Genomic DNA, 17,612 nt, shown 5'->3' on the forward strand with positions numbered 1-17,612 from the left:
GCCTGAAAATAACTCCCTTTCAAATGCATAATTGTTTTAAAATATAACAACAATCAGATTTGTCAGATTTGTCTTTGTCTTGGCCAACATTAAATGGAAGAGGTCATTGTAAACACCAATGTTGTCTGATTTTCTTAAAGATATGTAATAAAACTGTTAATGGAAATTGACTGGTTGAGGTTTGGAGGTAGATCTTGGGTCAAGAAAGAATTTCGAATTTTGAGGTGGTAATGATACACATTCTGGATCAGTTTTCATTTTATTCAATATAGAAGAAGAAACAGTTTTAAAATTTGGACAATGTCAAAAAAATAATAATAAGCAAATCAAAATAAAAATATACAAATACACAATTACATCCAGATCTGGATCATAAGTATAAGTAAAGACAGCACATTATATTTTATTTTTAGACAAACATGCTTGAAAAATGTACATGTACCTGCCCCAAACAATTAACAGTGTAGGTGTAGGGTTTTTTCGTTGTGTTTTGTTTGTTGTCTGTTTATTTGTTGGTCTGTTTTTACCAAAAATACGTTGATTTTTTTTCTGCATGCTTATTCTTCACAATATGCAGTCCAATACAAGACCAAATGCATTTGCATGTATGAAGAATTAGTACAGAATTAGCACACGCAGCTCCAGGGGCCTAGCTGATAGGGGCACCTGTTGTGACAAGTTTATAATAAGCGCCTTTCTTGTCCATGAGGTGGTCATGTGTGCCTTGCTCTATAACAGTTCCCTGTGACATCACTGCTATGGTGTCAGCTGTTTGGATAGTGGAAAGTCGGTGAGCGATGACAATGCAGGTCCGTCCTTTTCTCGCCTCATCCAGAGCAGACTGGACAGTCTGCAGGAAAACAGAGCCCACCGTTTAAGGATATTCTTCATGGTGTAAGGATGTGGCGATATGATGAAGCAATATACTTATGGGAAGGAATACAAAAGGAATGGGAATACAAATACAGTGTATTTTAATTAGTGTTTTAACCTTTTCGCTCTCGGTGTCCAGAGCAGAGGTAGCTTCATCCAGTAACAGAATCTTGGGGTTTCTGACAATGGCCCGGGCGATGGCGATACGTTGCTTTTGCCCTCTTGACAGCTGGGAGCCTTGGGCCCCAACTTGAGTCTCATATTTCTGAAAGTTTTCAAACATAATGAGAGTAGTAATAAAAGAAAAACATCACAAGGTCATTGATGCTGTACAACCACATTTCCTAGTAAAACATCTATAATCACAACAGTAACTTATTGGTTTTCCAGTCACAAAACCTCATGTATCCTATTAATTTAATATTGGTAATAATGGCTCATCTAATGGAGTCTTGATGCAAATCTGCCTTTCTATTTCTGATATTTAGCTGAAGATTGAGATTCTTTGTTTCTAAATTTTCTCCTATTAAAGGGTCCCTCATTAATCACCAGAATACACAGTGACAGTGTTTGCTAAATGTTTCTACTCACATTTGGAAGCGTCATCACAAAATCATGAAGGTAAGCTTTTTTTGCAGACTCAATAATCTCCTCCATGCTGACACTGCGTGAGTTATCTCCATACTGAATATTCTCTGCTATGCTGCAGTCAAACAGCACTGGCTCCTGGGAAACTATGCCAATCTGAGCTCTTAGGAAGGGGACATTGACTGTATGAGAAGGACGGTTGTCAATCAGCTGAAAACAACAAAAGGCATGATTAAAACAGGGTTGTAGTCTTTGGAGCTCATGAATTGATCACTAAAATTAAGTTTACATTAGTCCACATACCACTTGACCCTCATCAGGGTCATAGAACCTTTCCAGGAGTTGAACACTGGTGCTCTTTCCACAGCCACTGCTCCCAACAAAAGCCAGAGTCTGACCAGGCTTCACAGACACAACCAAGTTATTCAGTACCTGGATGTCTGGACGGGTTGGATAGGTGAACTTGCAGTTGACAAACTCTATGTCACCTCTGAAGTTATCCTAAAGATGTATGGGATTAATTATTTTGAGTAAAATGATGTTTAAATGACTTCATGTATGATTCCACAAACCCATTTATTTCCAACTGTGTGGCTCCTGCTGATTTTAGGAACTCGGTCCAGTACTTTGAAAAATTGGGCAGCAGCAATTTTGGCTTTAGCGTAGTCTGGCGTGAAGGAGGAAGCTCTGCCCAGTGCCGTCCCACTGATCACTACAGCTGAAATAACTCTAAAGAAATAAATAGGAGCGTGTCGTTGATATTTGATCATCACTACACAAAATGCAAAACACATTTTAAATGAGGATCTGAAAAAGACACATTTTCATTTGAATTGAAGTCAAAAGACTGTCACCAACCTGAAAACAAACATATATTGTAAGCCTTCAGTTTCGACCAAATATCCTCCATATGTAAACGAAGCAGCATATGCCATGAAGATGACGCATTGGGAAAAAGCAAAAGAGACCCCATAGATAATGGCTCTCTTCTTGGCAGTTTTATATGGAAGCTCAAGTTTCTGCTCATAAGATTCCACAAATGAGTTTTCTTTGGCCAATCCTGCGATCGTCCTGATATTGGCAAGAGCTTCACTGGAAACCTGTTGGAGAAGGTTTGGACTTCAAACGTGAGTTTTTAAGTTTTATACTGTCTACGTTGGTTTGTGCTTACCTGACCTGCAGCTTCCATTGCTTTTTTATCCTCATTTTCAAAACCTGTCAGCATTTTGGCTTGGAACACCCCAGACAGTCCGATCAGAGGCAGGAAGCACATTATGACCAGAGTTAACTTCCAGCTGAAGTAGAAAGCAATGATAAATGATGCTCCAATGCTGGTTAGTGAGTTAACAATCATGCCAATCTGAGCTCCTGTTGCCTGCAGGAAAAACAGCAGCCATTATTTATTAACTATGATAACAAACCTGAGTGTGAATTTAAAATATGGACACTTTTCCATCAATTTGTCACTTACTCCTTGTACCATGGATGCATCAGTCGCCAATCTAGTGGTCAGGGCTCCGGGGCTGTTTCTGGGGTCATCAAACCAGCCAATCTCTTGTCTCAACATGGCTTGGAAGCCCACTTTCCTCAGACGGCGAGTCAACAGCTCTCCAGATTTAGCAAATGTATATCCCTGAAATTTTTTATCACATTCAAACTACAGATGAACTTGGGATGACAGCATGTTAGGCCAATAAACACATACAAACTAAACATTTTAATATTGTTGGAAATCGGAATACAAACCTGCAAAAATTGGGAGAAAAAACTTGCCAAAGCCACAATACAAAAGAGAACACATATACCATTAATCTGCTCCCTCTGTTTGTTCAGGTCTGCAATGGCAAACGTCTGCAAATACATATACCACATTTACAGATCAGCATTTAAAAAAGACCAATCCATGGCAGACAATGAGATCATGTGAGCCCCACCCCAAGAATTTGGCTGAACAGGACAGCATAGATGGGGTTGATAGAGCCATTGACTGCAGCTCCCAGAGACCCTAGCAGCATGTAGGGCCATTCTGGCTGGTTATACTTGAGGATACGAACTACTGGAGCAGGCTCAACCCGGAGGTCTGGATCATTTTCACCTGTCTGTTAAAGAAAATTACATTGAGATCTCTGATTTCCCCAGGATAGTTTGTAATAAAGTAAGTATTGAGAGAACGTGTGTACATTTTCTGATGTGATCTTGAGGCTTCCTGACAGTGGGTCAGCAACAAAATCATTTGACAAGTGTCTCTGAAATGGAAATCCAACAGAGCTCCTACTGAAGAAATATATACATACATATAAAGCGTCAAATCATTTTATTGGGATGTAAAGATTCCTAACATTTTTTTCTCTTTTGATTGATTTGGTTGATTTTTTAAATTTAGAATTCTTTCTACCTGTTACTGGATCCGCAGCTAAAACTCCTAATTTTTGGATCCCAGTCTTCAATATCTTCATTTGAAAAATCTAGAAAGAAAAATAATAACCAAAACAAAGCTTGATTCAAATATTTAAGCATCTGTTGCTCCGTGAAAAATACTAAAAGGATCTTGATACACTCCAGAATGTTGCATGTAAGCAGTGATCACTTTTGATATTGGAAAGAATTTGCGGGTGCAAGTTAATTTAATTAAAGGGTCACTCTTATTCACATAAAACTATTGTACTGCTTCAAGAAAGATTGTATTTTTATCGAATGCACGAAATACATACACTTATTAACAAGGCAGTCACAGACTGCAACATCCAGCGACACCCCTGAATTAAAAAATTTACCCTGACCTACTTGCATAAATCAAAGATCACAGCTAGTGCTCTGACCTACTGTAATTGATCAAAGCACTAGCTTTGATCTATGGTCTTACTCACACTGGCCTTCTCCTTCGTCTTTCTATCTTATCCAGTTCCTGAGTGTACAAAAGTTGAAATTTGACCTTGACCTAGTTTTCTCAAGGTCAAGGTCATCATCTCATTTTCATCCCCTTTGCCGCCTGAGTAATGTGCTGTTTCTTTCAACTTTCTATCTGCAACGGTTGAGAAGATATTTGGTGGACTAACTACGGACGAACGGACGGACGGACGGACAGACGGACGAATGGACGAACACACGAACACTGACAATTACAGTACAATACATCACCACTTTAAAGTGGGATGTAATTAAGCTTTTGCTTTTTGAAGCCCAACATACACCCTACCTTTAGCAGTGTCAGATGTTCCTTGGTTCTGGAGGGTGACCAGGGTGAAGAAGACACCTTGCCTCTCCAGCAGCTCACTGTGTGTTCCCTTCTCCACAGCCTGGCCATTCTCAAAGCCGATGATCACATCAGCATTTTTAATTGTGGACAGACGGTGGGCTATAGATATCGTTGTCCTGCCCTTCTGCACCTGTGGTGTACATTTAAATTATTAGTTTGTCATTCCACAAAAACAATGATGATTTGCATTCAGGTATGTATGGTAATCTACACGTGGAGGCTGGCTCACCTTATCCAGGGCTTCCTGGACGACAGCTTCGCTCTCGTTGTCTAAGGCAGATGTAGCCATATCCAGCAGCAGTATTTTTGGGTTTCGGATCAGAGCGCGGGCTATGGCTATCCTCTGCTTTTGCCCTCCACTCATCTGTCCTCCACCTTCTCCCACCAGAGTGTCAAATTTCTGATGGATAAATGGTAATATAGTATTGTAATGCTCAGGATAAACTACTTACACAAGCACCTGTGGTTATATGACCAGCGATTATTCCAATAAAGACGTAAACATACCTGTGGCAGATCCATAATAAAATGATAGGCATTGGCCTCTTTTGTTGCCTTGATGATGTCGTCCATGGTTACACCAGGTCGGCCAAACCGGATGTTCTCTGCGATGGTTGTGGCGAACAGCACTGGCTCCTGCTCAACGATACCAATGAGAGATCGAAGCCACTGGATATTCAAAGAAGCGATGTTATGTCCATCAAGAGTCACCTGATGAGGAAATATAAATGTGACATCTCAGCAAAGCCTTCAAACTTGGCACCAATTCGTCGTTTGTGTGCGCGGTCACTCAGATTGTTACCATTCCTTCCTTTGGGTCATAAAACCTTTGAATGAGCTGGATTGTGGTGCTCTTTCCAGATCCGCTGGAACCAACGAATGCCGTGGTTTCTCCTGATTTGATCTGCATGCTCAGATCATTTAAGATCTGCAAAGAGTAGTTGTAGTGGGGTTGATTTTTTAAAAACTGATTAATGAACACTAAAGAATGCTCTTGAAATATACCTTGACTTCAGATCGTGATGGGTAGAAAAATGTGACATTGTGAAACTCAATGTCACCCTTCACTGTGTCTAATTTATAACCGTCATCTGAGAAGCAGTCAATTTCTGGTTCCTGTGAAAACAACACCTCAGAACGTCACTATTTATTCTTTGATTTTTGATGTACTGCTTTTCAAAAACTTTCAACAAATAAGTCTGTAGCTGAATCCTGACGTTACCCGGTCGATTGTCTCGAAAATTGTCTTTGCTGCAGCACGACCAGAAGCAAAAGCCTCCAGGCACGGTGAGGCCTGGCCCAGGTTCATAGCTGCCATGAGCACCCCGAAGAATACCTGAAAACACCAAGCAGCCATATCATGAACAAAAGGAAATTGTCTTAGAAAATGTTACAGGGCATATATTAAAGGTTGAATGCATTTAATTTGACATACTTGAATGAGACTACCAGGAGACAGCTCCTTCGTGTCAATGACCAGTTTAGATCCGTACCAGAAGGCCAAAGCGAAACAGAGGAAAATGACGCACCACAAGTACCCTTGGAAAACGCCTATGATGGAGCCCTTTTTCACACCCCAAGCCTGAGCTTGTTCAAGGTTCCTGTCATATCTGGTGATGTAATTCGCATTGATTGATTTCAAATGATGGAAGAGCTCATCATCAAATGAAAAGTAAAACAGCGTCTTCTCGTCTTTAAAAAAGGCAAAAATACCTTTCAGCTTCTTTTTCTTCCCCACCGAAGGCTGCCACCGTTCTGATGGCAGACAGAACTTCATCCGCCACCGCTCCAGCCTTAGCGTAGGCCTGCAGCTCTCGTCCTGTCAGCCTGGCCACAGCCTGCAGCAACAGATCACTTTATGCGATGCTAAATACAGTAGCGATGAAGGAGTGTGCTTCTATCTAGTAGTAAAATCTTTGTGGAGCCTTACCATTGCCATGAGTCCGGCAGCTATTCCGATGAGTGGACTCACTGCTATGACCACCAAAGTCAGCTTCCACCCACCAATGAATCCAACCAGGAAGCCAAACAAAAATGTGGAGATCCTCTCAATGAAAATAGCCACCTGATCAGCAATGGCATTATTGATCTTGTTGATATCACTGCAAAGGAACGCAACCATTATTCTGTGTAAAGCATTCTCAAGTTGTGCACTGATAACAACTCGATCAGCATATAATAAAAAATAATGAAAACACAACTCACTCTGAGATCCGTGTATTCAGTTCACCAACAGAGTTGCAGTCAAACCATCCGATCTCCATTCGCATTACTTTTCTGAAATAAGCCTTCCTTATTCTCTGAATTTGTTTTGCAGCCACTGACACCCAGAATACAATCTATGGTGTGAAGAATCAGAGACGGACATTTTTATATCTAAGAGTATTTAATGAACCATAATGTTTTGCTGCTGGCCATCATAATAAAAATACTTACTTGAAAGTAGCTAACAAACAAAACCCCCAATCCAATTCCAACATAGTAATATGCAAACATGGTCATCTGTCCTTGTATATCCACCCTGCCAAAATAATAAAATGAGTAATGCCATCGTGTCCCCATAGCAACAATCACATTAACAATTCAGTAACAGCTTACCCACAGAGCACAGTGTCGTTTTCAGGTGTTTCATAAATCGAGCCATTTGTCCAATAGATGGTGTCGTTACTGCAGATCTTGTTTGGGTCTGTCAGCTCCTGGACCTCCCGCTCATAGGCCACAAACGTGTCCGTCATCATGCCGTACACAAGCAGCATGAGGGGGGAAGCTGCACCGTGAATGAGAGCGCACAGACCCCCGACAACCATCATCACCGTGTCTTTCCAGGTGGCAAATCGAAACTGCAAGAGCAAATTTGTGGAAAGTTAAAAAAAATTTGATGTAGGTTGTCATTCATTCAAGGATTTGAATAATCACTCCTCTTTTTAATTTAGTTCAGTTACACAATGGGTGATCCAGAACGGGAAGTTGGAGTACAACACAAGAATTTAAAATATCCATCACAAACAAAAGTAAAATCAACATATATATATTTTATATTAAATTTACTGAACTTTCTAAAATCACTCGGGTAGAAAAATTGTTCTTATGACAAGATGTTACTTTAACTAATCTTTCAATGGAGTTGAAAGAGTACATGTGCAGTGTTTTGCAGTTGTGATGGGTTATGGTGAAGTCACTTTTAGCTACTGATTTGTATTGCTGTGGGTATGAATTTATAAATGGAGTGGAGAAGATGTAGAAAGTAGCATGAAAATAAACTGAAATAATATATATTACTATGTAATTGAAAGTATTTTACCTATCTTTATCTTGATTTAAGATAAAAGACATAGATAGCACTGGATTGATTACATTTCATATGTTTAAATCTAATTTATTCTTAAGAAATTAAAGACAAAGTATTATCATTTACCAGTTGGAAATATCCAACACTCTGTGTTTTCCCTTTGTTCTTCTCTTTTCTGTAAAAAATATGCAAATAAAATAAACAATATTACACAGAATTGGAAAAAAAATTGTGATAAATGTCAGTCCTAGAAAACAAACTTACCCATGCTCAATGTCTGCTAGAAGAGAGAGAGAGAGAGAACTTTGTAATTTGTGCTACTCACAAAAGATTGACACAAACATGATTTGTACAAACAGAAATGAAATAGTTAACTCACCACTTTTATCTGAAGTTGGCATTGCTCTATTTTTGCTGGATTTTGTCATATTTCTGCACTGATTCCAGCACACGCGTTCTCACCTGTCAGCTACGGATAAAGGAAAATCTCATTCAAAATTTGAAACCATTCAAATGAAATGAATATCATGAAATGCATATCCAATAAAGTAGTAATATATTTAAAATACAAAATCATGGTATATTCTAAACAAACCCATCATGTTAGACCGTGAGTACATTTGAACACATTTGATGAAAATTACATACCTTTGAACAAGGACAGCATCTATTAGATGAATAAATCGTGAAACGGTTTATGGTAGATAACGAATAAATCACACAGACTACTGTACCTGGACGTCTCACAGAAAAACTGTTTCCCGCAGAAATCCACCAGCACCTCGAAGAATCCTCATGTCAACTCCTATCTTATTTTCAGGTAACCTCTGCTTGTCCTTTTCCATTATCTACACCCCCATTAGACTGATAAGGGTTGAGTAAGCATTATGGCCTGTACTAGACTTCTTAAAGGATTAACCAACTAAATGTATATTGACTGCTTTTTACTATTACTTTATTTTTTACCTTATCTGGGTTTGAAAATGTAGAATTTACAAATGTTGTGTTATTCCTGAAAAAGTATCTAGTAATTTTTTCATGTTCAAGTAATTGATTTAGTTAATGCTCGCTAGCACAAGTACTAGAGAGGAATTTGCTCTTTCTTTACAGCCTTATTATTGACGACACAAATGATTGATAATACCACAGGAGGTGGGGCTACATGCACAGATACATTATAATAACACTGTGGAAACTCACTGGCGTGTTGCATCTCTGACAGTAGGTTTGGTCACCAGAAGAGCCCACTATCATATGACAGTATGGAAACAGTATGTAAATAATGTAATGTATGTTTCATTAAAGGAGGTTATGATTTGGTGGGGTTAATCTCTTTTGCTGTCTTACTGAGTGTTTTAATTCTGTGGATGGCTCCCTGAAGCGTTAATGTGCCCCCAAACCAATCTTGTTTAAAAAGAAAAATATTCATTGAATCTAAAAAGGAGTGTATAAAATTGTAAAAATGCGACAACCAAAAAAATGTCATCATATTATAAACATTTATTAATTTACACGAAGAAGTGTTGTGGTTACTCAGTACCACTTGCTGAAATATACTCCTTGAATATAAGCATTTGTGTATTCTCTGAGCTTTAATAAATTAGCAGATTAATTATGTCAATGGCCAAAGCACAAGACCTAATATCTAGAAAATGTCTGATTGGAAGACAAACCTGGAAATTACTTTTCACCAAGTATCAAATTCTCCATGTGAATTAATTCAGCTTCAACATGCATCCAGTTACTGAGGAAAAGACACCCCATGTCTGACAAATGCCTCAGGCTTAGCAGGAGGGAGGAGACAGGGATCAACTCAGCCAAGCGAGCAGGTGAGGTTCCGAGAGTAAGTTACCATGGTTACTGACTCAGAGTTTAAGTTGCCTCAATTTCTGGAACTGAAAACCCAGAAAACCCTTCATCTCAGCACGGATGAGGGGGTTCACGTCCATCTGTCGTTGGTGTACTATGAGATAACGACAGCAGAGGGCGCTGTTTCCAAACAAATATTTGCAAGTAAATGGGAAAGTTGGAATACCTGGAAAAGGGGCGTGGTTACAGGTAGACGAACAGGTGTTGACACCTCCACCTCTTTGACTGGGAAAGAAACCTGATCTCCGACCGGTTACTAACCAAAGGAGGTGTTGCTTTGAACGGTTCAGCCCCTCCGAGACTAGTTGACTCGGTTTGAACCTTGCATTCTTCACCTGTGACCGTCAGGATCGGTAGGTGTGGTGAGGTGTGTGTCGGGTAGTGGAGGAATCCTATCAGGAAGCGAAGGCTGGCACAATACAGTGGTATCGATCGGTAAGTAATTTTTTTTACTTGTAACATGTTTTGTAGTTCAGGTATATTTTAAGTTGTCTCACAATGACTATAGAAAACTATACTTGCATGTAATTAACTTATTGGACTGATTGATATGAGAAAATTCGAGAAAAGGTCATTTTAAAGGCGACGTGAATGAGCCCTTTGACGTTTTCAAATTGAAATAATTGATGCAGAAACTTCTGTTTCAGAATTACTAACTTAAGATTGAAAACTCATTTGTTAACTCTTTAGTTGATGTAAAAATCTGACCTTAAGGTTGATTTATTACTTCAAAATAGTAGTCACCTGATTATGTTGAGGATTTAACCATTTCACTGTACTGACTCAAGATCAGTATCTCCCTGAGTAGAATATCAGGTTCTGTAACATGCAGCCAAGCTGAATCTGCAAGTTCGACCAGAGTTTCACAATGAAGATTGAATTAGAAATAGTGGAAAGGTTTTACAAAGCAATATAATGAACCTATAGAATTGTAATGCATTTATGTGAATTGACTTCAAAGGTGACATTTACTGTACTGATGATATGATTTCTCCTTTGCCTCAGCAAAATGTTCCTGTACATCCTCGCCCTGGTGCCTCTCTGGTTCTTCTATCGCTGGTACAAGGAAAGCAAAAGAGTTCCCAACAAGGAGGATAAATATGTCTACATCACCGGCTGCGACACTGGCTTTGGGAATCTCCTTGCGAGACACCTGGATCAGTTGGGCTACCGTGTGATTGCAGGCTGTTACACTGAGAAAGGTGAGGTTGAGCTGAAGAAGATCACCTCAGACAGACTGACGACTGTCGCCTTGGACGTCTCTGACTCCAAAAGCGTCATGAAAGCAACATCTTTCATCAAGAATTTAGTGGGACAGAAGGGTGAGTGGCGCTGCCAACTTTACAGATTCACATCTTTACATTTATCTCTTTATGGGTTTTGTACTTATGCCGCTGTAATAAATGTATCTACTGTGATCGTGTGTACTATCTACTTGTGACTCCAGGTGTGTGGGCTGTTGTGAACAATGCTGGAATCTCTTTACCATCTGCTCCTATTGATTGGCTCACGATTGAAGATTACAAGCCTATGTTGGCCGTCAACCTGAGCGGTTTAATCGACGTAACGATTAACATCCTTCCTCTCATCAAGATGACCAGAGGCAGAGTGGTCAATGTGGCCAGTGTTTTTGGGCGAATCAGCCCGTTTGGAGGACCTTACTGCGTGTCCAAGTATGGTGTGGAGGCCTTCAATGACAGCCTGCGGTGAGACAGCATTTAACGCATGCAGTTCTGTTGCTTCCACCAGTGTTATATCGACTTAAAATGCTGTTCATTGTCTTTCAGAATAAACATGGTACCATTTGGAATCAAGGTGGCATGCATTGAACCAGGATTTTTCGAAACAAATGTGACTGATATATCGATTACGAAGAAGAGTCTGACCCAGCTCTGGGAAAAATTGGATCAGGATGTGAAGGATGACTACGGAGAGGATTACCTCGATAAATGTGAGTTTATGATATCTAATATTTAGAATAGCTCACAGTGCAGTATTTCTACATGACACAAACCTTTCTATTTTTTGTCTCCATTGTTCCATAGCTGTATGTTGTACAGCTTTGTGTAGATTTATTTATATATTTCTTCACGATTGATTACCATTAGTTTGAAAAAAAAATAGAAGAAAAAAAGCTTTCATTCAAGTCAGGTCAGGTATATACAATACTTGAAATTCTTTATGCTGAGCCTGAGTTCCCGGAAATCCTGTGATCACCCATGGTGTTTTTTTGTCCACAAGATGTCGCTACTGGATCGCTTTTCAGGTTTCATTGAGAGAGAGTTTTTCTTGTTTTTAAGATTATTAACCATTGGGAGTAATAATTATAATAATAATAATAGTAGTAATAATAGTAATAATGATAATAATAGTAATCATAATTAGTCAGTTAGATATGAAAACAGTGATGGTCTGATCACAATCCTAATATGGGAGTTTTTGATTTGGGCCGGCTGTAGCTCAGTCCACTAAGTCTTTGGCTGGGGACTGGAGGGTCGCAAGCTCAAGACCCATGTGGACCAAAAGTTTCAGAATGTGAACTGGCAGTGGAGATGTGCCAGTTCATCTCCAGAGGACTGCCGAGGTGCCCAACAACATGATTTAGCTACAAGCCCCTCTACCATTGCCCTCTCCCCATTTGCATGCCTACAGGCCCCTTGTTTGTGTGTGTTTGTGTGTGTGCAGAGGCCTGTACACATGCATGTGTGAAAATAGAAAAGGCAAAAGAGTGGAAAAATAATTTCTCTAGAGAGATCAATAAAATATTCCTATTTTTCTTCTGATGGATTTTTGTATGTTTCTTTGTCAATGGATAATCTCTATATGTAAAAATGGGGATACCAACATGTAGCTGAAGTTCATTTTGGTAGGATTCATTTATCCATGGAAGGTTAGAAAAGGAATGTTCACAAAAGGTTCTCAGATTATTTTATAAATGGCCAATGATATATGTTTACTTATTTCAACTGCATTTTTTGGAAACAACTGAACAGATCATAACTTTGGAATGATTTTCTGGCAGTCCTTGTCCAGCTCAGTCAGCAGATGAATGCAGTGAGGGACGGGGATCTGATGAAGGTGATCAACTGTATGGAGCATGCCATCAGTGCCGTTCATCCTCGTACTCGTTACTCTGCTGGATGGGACGCAAAGTTCCTGTGGTTGCCTCTGTCGTACATGCCAACCTGGATCTCTGATAAATTTTTCTGGAGATATATTCCCAAATTTAAAATCTCAGAACATCAGTAATTACAGAAAAGTTTTGGCGTTGTTGTTTTTTTAGAATAACAAGCAGCTTTTTGCAACCAGTACAAGAGTTTTCTCTGCATATTTAGATGTATTGCAGACATTATTGTGCTTGTCTCACATTTTATTGATCTTCATGTACTTTGGTTTATGTTGCAGTAATTCTGTTTAAAGTTTTTAAGGTGCTAAAATATTTTTGTTTTTAAATAATGGAATGCAAAGAATGGTTTTTATTCAACATAACCTTTTAAGTGTTGATTAGAGTTTTCAGGGGATGACCTGAGCAATTTCAGGCCTCGTGCAATTTGGTGTAGTCTGTTTCGCAACCTTATATTGGTGAAACATTTAGCCCAGCTGTTATCCACGGTGGACCTTGACACTTCAGACACACTCAACACAGAATATTACAATTTAACCTGTGCCTCCACTACTCACTCTAGTCACTGAGAGAATTGTCTCTGTATGGAACCAAACAACCCAGCCATGGTACGTTTAAGTTATTATATATATATATGATATGATATGCAGCTGTCTTTTGGTTGAGTGACAGACAGTAGCTGTCAGATAGATATGGTCAAGTTAAAAATGCTGTGTGAAACTGGATACTATAGAAGGTAACCTCCTTCTAGGGTCAGTGACTATTTCTGGTCATTTGATTTTCTGGATGGTGGTGCAGTGGGAATAGCTCTGTGGTCTAACAGCAACAAGGTTATGGGTTTGATTTGTTTCTGTGAGGTGTTTGTGTGTTCTCTCCATGGTGAACATTTTTTTAAAAATGTTACAACAGAAAAAAAAAATTTTGTTATGTCCTCCAATAAAACTAAGATTGAATTTTTAATATCAAAGTATTTTAAAGAATGGTGTGGAAAGACTTAAAAGTGTTAATACAAAAGAAGTACCTTCATAAAATTTCCTCAGAATTTTGTGCAAGTGTACTTTGTTTTAACTCTGAAACATGAAATCAGCATTATGTGCAAAGCTACCTTAAGCTATCTTACGTATGCTAGAGTGTGAGGGATTCACATTTCATTCGTGTATGTAGCTTTAAAATTAGTGTTAATGGAATACATACCAAAAATATACTTGGGTGTCTTGTGTGTACTGGAGGTGTGTTACTGAAATGCTAAATGAGCCAACCTCAGGTCTGAATTGAGCTACCTAATGTTCCTCCTGATGGTCTTCATATTATTACAAACCATCAGGAAAACAATGTTGAAATCCTCTGTTGGCCTCTGGGAAGTTTAGTTATAGATTAGCCTTAAGTACTTGTAAACATGTAGTTTGATGAGGATGGGGTGGGGTGTGTGCAAAGCACATGAATCTTTTCTGCTTAGGAGATAAATGTTTACATGTGAAGGAATATCTGAGTTTTCCCACTCAGGTATCAACTGATGATCAGATGTCACGTTTAATAGAGGTATGTTGGATTTTTCATTTAAAGTTATTGTTTATTTACTTTTTATTGAATATTTACCTTCAATAAAGTGTGTTTTGAGAGGAAAAAGTTGTGGGCTGCATGTTTTAGGTAATCCTGTCACATCTGGCCTTAACCTGTGCTTTACTGGTGGCCGCTCTCGTTGCCATCTGCTGGTACATCAGAGATTCCCTCAAGGTGGATGGCTTCAGCCAGAAGCGTGTGTTCATCACAGGCTGTGACAGCGGCTTTGGGAATCTGCTGGCCAGACAGCTGGATGCCAAAGGTTTCGCTGTCGTAGCTGCATGTTTCACAGAGAAAGCTGCAACAGATCTGGTGGCAGCATCCTCCCCCAGACTGAAAACCCTCCTGCTGGATGTTACAGACAGCGCAAGCATCAGGAGGGCGGTGGAGTTTGTGAGCAAAGAGGTCGGAGAGAGAGGTGAGCCGGGTGGACGGCAGGGGGTAAACCTAGATATGGTGCCAGACAGAGTGAGGCACCGGAGGAGATAAAGGCCTCCTGGACCATCCCATCATCAACTCATCATCCTCCTACTGAGCTAACACACCCTCTTTTTTTTTTTTTAAAGAGATGGGAGAAAACCAGATTTTAAAGTCAGAAACACAGTAAAGCATCAACTGTAAAATCTGAATGACACACTGATTACTGTGAGAGGCTGTCCCTCACAGTTTTATAGGAAAATTACATTAGATTTTATGAAATTCCCTTTGGATGGATTGAGCATAGAATATAACTAATCCTACTAACCAAAAAAAATAAAAAGTAACAAAAAAAGTACATTTTTACTCCTACATTTTTTAATGTACTATGGACTAATGGACACCTCTTTGATGAAAGATTAAACATGAAATGGAAAAAAATTCCAATTTCTGTAACACAAAGTTTTAATACGTGCCTCTGTCCTTCACCAATAGTAGTAGTATGTTGTAAACTTCTTAAATAAGACAAATAATTTGAAATTTTAATCTTGGTCCATCACATTAACTGAGACATCATTGGTTTGTATTAGTCATTAATTTCATTTTTAATCATTATTTTCTGCTTTAATGTAAAGATAAATCATTAACAAAGATCTATTATGGAGTTTACAGAGATGAAAGATGTCCAAATGTAACAGAATTCGGCTAATGCTATCAATTAGATTTGGATCAAATGCATAGAATTTACACTATAGCTTTCTGTGTGTCAGTAAATCCATCATCAGTTCGTCATTATAATAAATATTAAAGTGTTTCTATTTATTATATAATTATTATTATTAAAATACTGTATAAGTCAAAACAGAGATTCATTTGAAGACAACAAGCATACGGTACGTGAAGTTTACCTGGAATGAAGGAGATAAAGGACATTTCAATCCTTTATTTCAGATTTACAGTTATTTACCTACACTGTAGTTATTTACCTACAGTGTAGGTAAAGTTATGCACCTAGAGTGTGGGTAAATAACTCATCACATTGTATTGTTCCTGCCTCGTCTCTCTGCAGGTTTGTGGGGGCTGGTGAATAATGCTGGTAGGTCCATACCCATCGCTCCACCAGAATGGTTGCAGTTGGAGGATTTCCAAAAGGTCTTGGATGTGAATCTTATCGGGTTGATTGAGGTGACCCTTCAGTTTCTGCCACTGCTGAAAAAGGCTCAGGGCAGAGTGGTAAATGTGGCCAGTGTTCTGGGCAGACTGACTCTCGTTGGAGGAGGGTACTGCCCATCCAAATACGGAGTGGAAGCCTTCTCCGACTCGCTCAGGTAGCAGGAAGAAAACACATTTATAACACATGCTGTTAAGATTAGGACAAGTTTAAGATTATCCTCCTACAAATTGATTTACACTATATTTTACTTTTTCAGAGTCTTTAACAAACAGACAGATCATATTTTAGATATTCAAATTATGATCACAACCTCAGGTTATGCCTTGGACTTCTCTCAAAACCTTCAACAAGACGTCATGTTTTCACCAATGAATGTTTACCGTTAGCAGAATTGTGTAATATACGGGATAAAGGAGCATACTGATGATGATGATGATGATGATTGCTTCTTGCGTCCAGAGTTGGCATGCAACCCTTTGGTATCAAAGTGAGCATCATCGAGCCTGGTTTCTTCAAGACAGCAGTGACCCAGAGAGATCTGATCGAAGCTGACCTGAAGAGGCTGTGGAGCCGCCTCCCCCCAGACGTCAAAGACTCCTATGGACCAGCATACTTTGATGAATGTGAGTAGAGGTGCAGATAACTTTCCAGTAATGTATAAAATGACCCCTGTTCTTTATTTGTTCCCATCAGACCTAAAATGTCAAGCCTTTTCCTTGGGCATCCTGTGCAGTCCAGACATTTCTAAGGTGACTGGGTGTATGGAGCAAGCTCTGACAGCTCGCTTCCCCCGCACACGTTACAGCGCAGGCTGGGATGCCAAGCTTCTCTGGATTCCTCTGTCCTACCTCCCCTCATTTGTGTCAGACTTTATTGCTGGTGTGCTTCTTCCTTCACATAAGGTTGAAAAGAGATAAGCCAAAACACCTGTCAAGTAGTGACAGATATTTAGTGCGTTTGTGTGCATGCATGATAAGTGATGAAATAAGTCTTTTTGAATGGTAAGGTTAAAAAAAACAACATCCAGACTGTGCTAGAAAATAGGAAATTTATTCATTTGTGTCTCAGCAGCATCAATTTAAACCATATGGACATGTTGTGGATGATCACAGATAGGAGTTTTTAATTTATCCTCATTATGACTCAAAATAGATCAATCTGTACGGTTAAGAATTTACTGTGTGTTTATGACTTCCTAAAATTGCATCCTCAGGTCATGTGTTGCTCTTTAAGATAATCAGCTATGTAGATTCATTTCCATGCAACAAACACAGGCATGTTCAAGTATACTTCCAAACAATTTTGGCCATTGTTCCAACATCATTGCTGTGAAAATCATTGAGTGAGAGAACAAAAGCTAGACATTAGTTTGCATCTGTTTAAACTGGAACACATACCTTCTAGAATGTAATGATATTAGTTTAAAACCAACTCTTCTTGCTTTAACTAGTTTCCCGCCCTG

At 39.1% G+C, this 17,612-nt stretch overlaps 3 protein-coding genes across 4 annotated transcripts; 2 read left to right on the forward strand and 1 right to left on the reverse strand.

Moving 5' to 3' along the window:
* Nucleotides 1–649: 649 nt before the first annotated feature.
* abcb11a (ATP-binding cassette, sub-family B (MDR/TAP), member 11a) lies at nt 650–8,407 on the reverse strand. Its single transcript, XM_068328395.1, has 27 exons — nt 8,386–8,407; nt 8,271–8,286; nt 8,133–8,181; nt 7,316–7,557; nt 7,154–7,238; nt 6,923–7,056; nt 6,648–6,819; nt 6,431–6,555; nt 6,153–6,327; nt 5,940–6,053; nt 5,723–5,833; nt 5,520–5,645; nt 5,225–5,428; nt 4,947–5,117; nt 4,658–4,847; nt 3,857–3,926; nt 3,642–3,732; nt 3,396–3,560; nt 3,208–3,312; nt 2,933–3,094; nt 2,633–2,836; nt 2,320–2,561; nt 2,034–2,190; nt 1,765–1,962; nt 1,465–1,671; nt 992–1,138; nt 650–850 (listed from the first exon to the last, which is right to left on the reverse strand). The coding sequence occupies exons 1-27, from the start codon at nt 8,405–8,407 to the stop codon at nt 650–652; spliced, it is 3,885 nt and encodes a 1,294-aa protein (XP_068184496.1).
* A 1,765-nt stretch (nt 8,408–10,172) lies between these two features.
* On the forward strand, nt 10,173–13,126 carry dhrs9 (dehydrogenase/reductase (SDR family) member 9). Its single transcript, XM_068328533.1, has 5 exons — nt 10,173–10,310; nt 10,881–11,197; nt 11,323–11,581; nt 11,663–11,826; nt 12,898–13,126. The coding sequence occupies exons 2-5, from the start codon at nt 10,885–10,887 to the stop codon at nt 13,122–13,124; spliced, it is 963 nt and encodes a 320-aa protein (XP_068184634.1). The 5' UTR covers nt 10,173–10,310; nt 10,881–10,884; the 3' UTR covers nt 13,125–13,126.
* A 419-nt stretch (nt 13,127–13,545) lies between these two features.
* Nucleotides 13,546–17,074, forward strand: rdh1 (retinol dehydrogenase 1). 2 transcript variants are annotated; one of them, XM_068328531.1, is made up of 6 exons: nt 13,546–13,607; nt 14,503–14,538; nt 14,647–14,977; nt 16,046–16,304; nt 16,610–16,773; nt 16,844–17,074. In XM_068328531.1, the coding sequence occupies exons 1-6, from the start codon at nt 13,584–13,586 to the stop codon at nt 17,065–17,067; spliced, it is 1,038 nt and encodes a 345-aa protein (XP_068184632.1). In that variant the 5' UTR covers nt 13,546–13,583; the 3' UTR covers nt 17,068–17,074. The 2 variants fall into 2 exon arrangements, with proteins under 2 accessions (XP_068184632.1, XP_068184631.1); XM_068328530.1 differs by lacking the exon at nt 13,546–13,607 and having other exon boundaries at nt 14,437–14,538.
* Nucleotides 17,075–17,612: the final 538 nt, after the last annotated feature.

The sequence above is a fragment of the Antennarius striatus genome, chromosome 12 (genome assembly GCF_040054535.1).
Source record: "Antennarius striatus isolate MH-2024 chromosome 12, ASM4005453v1, whole genome shotgun sequence".
In the NCBI taxonomy this organism is placed as follows: domain Eukaryota; kingdom Metazoa; phylum Chordata; class Actinopteri; order Lophiiformes; family Antennariidae; genus Antennarius; species Antennarius striatus.

What these genes read in the sequence shown, in the direction of transcription:
- abcb11a (XM_068328395.1), bottom strand. Translation starts at nt 8,407, where the DNA reads ATGCCAACTTCAGATAAAAGTG. An exon ending in TCCAGGAAGCCCTGGATAAG is followed by an intron (nt 4,848 to 4,946) that starts GTGAGCCAGCCT and finishes TGTACACCACAG; the next exon opens with GTGCAGAAGGGCAGGACAAC. An exon ending in TTTTCTCCCAATTTTTGCAG is followed by an intron (nt 3,095 to 3,207) that starts GTTTGTATTCCG and finishes AAAAAATTTCAG; the next exon opens with GGATATACATTTGCTAAATC.
- dhrs9 (XM_068328533.1), top strand. Translation starts at nt 10,885, where the DNA reads ATGTTCCTGTACATCCTCGCCCTGGTGCCTCTCTGGTTCTTCTATCGC. An exon ending in GAATTTAGTGGGACAGAAGG is followed by an intron (nt 11,198 to 11,322) that starts GTGAGTGGCGCT and finishes TTGTGACTCCAG; the next exon opens with GTGTGTGGGCTGTTGTGAAC. An exon ending in GCCTTCAATGACAGCCTGCG is followed by an intron (nt 11,582 to 11,662) that starts GTGAGACAGCAT and finishes ATTGTCTTTCAG; the next exon opens with AATAAACATGGTACCATTTG.
- rdh1 (XM_068328530.1), top strand. Translation starts at nt 14,437, where the DNA reads ATGAATCTTTTCTGCTTAGGAGATAAATGTTTACATGTGAAGGAATAT. An exon ending in CAAAGAGGTCGGAGAGAGAG is followed by an intron (nt 14,978 to 16,045) that starts GTGAGCCGGGTG and finishes GTCTCTCTGCAG; the next exon opens with GTTTGTGGGGGCTGGTGAAT. An exon ending in ACCAGCATACTTTGATGAAT is followed by an intron (nt 16,774 to 16,843) that starts GTGAGTAGAGGT and finishes TGTTCCCATCAG; the next exon opens with ACCTAAAATGTCAAGCCTTT.